Below are 3,168 nucleotides of genomic sequence, written 5' to 3'. Positions count from 1 at the left end.
CCATCTATCCTTCCCCTTCCTCCTCATCCTCCCCCTCCCTTCTTCCCGAGTAGCAGCGTCTCTTCCTCCTCCTCCTCCTCCTCGAGCACAACATCAGAAGGGCGCCCGAGACGCGTATAGAACCTGAACCAATCTGCGATATGGACCCGCGCCCGGCTTTGAGGAGGCCCCGAGATGTATTCTGGCCCGGGCCAAAGGCAGGCAATATTACCTGGCTGATTGCACAGATCGGGGAGATAGAACGTACCTGAGATATTAACTGGGGAAAGGGCGTGCGCGGAACAAGGAGTAAGAGGGAGGATGGAGGATGACCTGGGGGAACTGGGAGTAAGGAGGTGAGTGGAGGATGACCCGGTGGAAGTAGAAGACGAGGAGAGGTTGGAGGATGACCTGGAGGAACTAGAGACGAAGGGAGATTGGAGGATGACTGGAGGAGCTAGAGACGAAGGGAGATTGGAGGATGACGTGGAGGAACAAGGAGACGAAGGGTTAGGAGGATGACCTGGTGGAACAAGGAGACAAGAGGAAGTATTAGGATGACCTGATGAAACAAGGAGTAAGAAGGAGAATGAACTGAAAGCCAGAGAATGTAGAAGACCTGATGAAACCGCGAGCCAAGAGAACAGATGATAATAACCTGGTAGAACTACAAGCCAAGAGAAGGACGGGGAATGACCTGTGCCATGACTCGGAACACTGAGCCGACACTGTACCTGGGGATAAAGTGTATTAAGCGACGTCCATTTCCTGGCGCCCATCAAGTGCAGGTCCCTCGACTTCGGGCAAATCCGCGGCCAAGTGTTAACCTCCTCTTGCGGTTTATTGCGGGGAAGACAATGGACTCGAGAGAGTTCACGGGGAATTTTGCGAAAGTTTACGAGGAGCGGAATCGCACGCGAAAACATGCGCGCTTGTCGGGGTGTTTGGGCTTGGATGATCGAGGTGTGAGGATTAGCAGCGAGAAGGGAAGGGGTAGTTGGGGAGGTGAAGGGGAAAGGGGAAAGGAGAACATTGGGGGCGAAGGGAAAATAGGGATCTTCCCATATATATGTATATATGTATATATATATATATATATATATATATATATATATATATATATATATATATATATATATATATATATGTGTGTGTGTGTGTGTGTGTGTGTGTGTGTGTGTGTGTGTGTGTGTATATATATATATATATATATATATATATATATATATATATATATATATATATATATACACACATACACACACACATACACACACACATATATATATATATATATATATATATATATATATAGAGAGAGAGAGAGAGAGAGAGAGAGAGAGAGAGAGAGAGAGAGAGAGAGAAGGAGAGAGATGAGAGATGAGAGAGAGAGAGAGAGGGAGAAAGACAGAGAGAGAGAGAGACAGACAGAGAGGCAGAGACGTAAGAGGTAAAGCGATAAAAAAAAGCATAAAAAAGCATCCAGAGAAAGTAAAATAAATAAATAAAAAAGATACAGAAATCGGGCAACCGAACGACCAGCGAACAGAGGGGAGCCAAAGCTAATTCCCAAAATTGGAAAACATCAACTTTCCGCCAAGAATTTACCCGGGTCTCGAGTCCATGAAACCTGGAGAGACGTTATTAAAATGATTCGGAGGCCGCGAGGGCGCCGGGCGGGAGCGTGGCGTGAGCTACGATCCACAGACATGACTCCCCGTGGAACATTTCATTCCCTCCCCCCCTTTCCTCTTCCTTCTCCTTCTTTTCCTCCCCCTCCGCCTTTTACTCATCCCTCTCCTTCTCCTATTCATCCCCCTCCTCCTGCTTCTTTTTTTTTCTTCTTCTTCTTCTTCTCCTCATCATCATCATCCTACTTCTACTCCTCCTCCTCCTCCTCCCCTCCTAATTCTCCTCCTCCTCCTCCTCCTCCCTCTCATCCCCTCTTCGTCCCCTCTTCCTCGTCTTCCTTATTATTGTTCTTATTCTTATTCTTCTTATTTTCCTTCTCCTCCTCCTTCTTCTACTACTTCTTCTTCTTCTTCTCTTCCTCCTCCTCTTCCTCCTCTTCCTACTACTCCTCCACTTCCTTATCCTCCTCCTCCTCCTATTGCCCAGCTCTCCTCTTTATTCTTTCTCATCCATCTCTTGCTTCTTGTTCCTTTTTTCTTTTTTTCTTTTTACAATATTTCTTCTTCCCTTCTTTAGTCCTACGTTTATCTCCACATTTATTTTTTCTCTCTCTCTCCGTCTTTAGTCTTTTTCATGTTCTTCTTTAATCACGGGTTCTTTCTCCTTTTTCGTCTCTTCTACCCTTATCCCTTTTCCATCTGCTTTCCTCCATCTCACTTCTTGCATCATTTCCTTCTTCTCTTTATATTCCATTTATTCTTTCTGTTAGTCTTCCTCTCTCTCCTTCCTTTCCCCCGTTCTTCTGTTCCCTTGTCCACTGATGTTTTCCATTCCTTTCTCTTTCTCTCTCTCTCTCTCTCTCTCTCTCTCTCTCTCTATTCTATCTATCTATCTATCTCTCTCTATCTATCTATCTCTCTATCTTTTTCGCTCTCGTCCTCCCTGTCTCCCTTTCTCCTTCTCCCTCTCCCTCTTCGCATCCTCCACTCCATCTTTCCTTTCCTCCCCTCTCTCTCTCTCTCCCTCTCCCTCCCTCCGTCCTCCACTTCATCTGCCTTTCCCTCTCTCGCTCCCTCCCTCCCTCCCTCTCCCTCTCCCCATCCTCTACTCCATCTCCCTTTCCCTCCTTCCCTCCCTCCCTTCCCCTTTCTCCATCCTCCACTCTCTCCCTCCCTCCCTCCCTCCCTCCCTCCCTCCCTCTCTTTTCCTCTCTCCATCCTCCACTCCATCTCTCCTTCCCTCTCCCCATCCTCCACTCCATCTCTCCCTCTCTATCCCTCTCCCTCTCCCCACCCTCCACTCCATCTCCCCTTCCCTCCCTCCCTTCCCCTCCCTCCTCCTCCCTCTCTTCACCCTCCTACGCCGCCTTGAGTAAGAATCCCTCATATTTCCTCTCCGACCGGATATTGTAGTCAAGGGAACTGCAAGATGACGCACAGCATCCAGATCCTGTTTCTACCGCGGTTCGACTGAGGGGGAAGCTGTGGCCAAGGAGATCATTATCGACCCTCTGTACAATTCGCACAATTTTATGATCCCCGCGTGATGCTGTGGGGT

General features: G+C 47.8%; 1 protein-coding gene across 1 annotated transcript in view; it reads right to left on the bottom strand.

Annotated features, from left to right (window-relative positions):
• Positions 1 to 758, bottom strand: part of LOC138861590 (uncharacterized) — a 1,818-nt gene extending 1,060 nt beyond the window's left edge. Inside the window, exons 1-2 of the mRNA XM_070121381.1 lie at positions 638 to 758; positions 248 to 541 (exon numbers count right to left, since the gene is read on the bottom strand). Coding sequence (XP_069977482.1) covers positions 248 to 541; positions 638 to 758 — 415 coding nt within the window. The remainder of the gene's footprint in view (positions 1 to 247; positions 542 to 637) is intronic.
• Between the last annotated feature and the right edge of the window lie 2,410 nt (positions 759 to 3,168).

The sequence above is a fragment of the Penaeus vannamei genome, chromosome 4, assembly GCF_042767895.1.
Source record: "Penaeus vannamei isolate JL-2024 chromosome 4, ASM4276789v1, whole genome shotgun sequence".
Taxonomy (NCBI): domain Eukaryota; kingdom Metazoa; phylum Arthropoda; class Malacostraca; order Decapoda; family Penaeidae; genus Penaeus; species Penaeus vannamei.
Note: the sequence above shows the minus strand (reverse complement) of the source record. Positions and strands in the feature narration are given on the sequence as shown.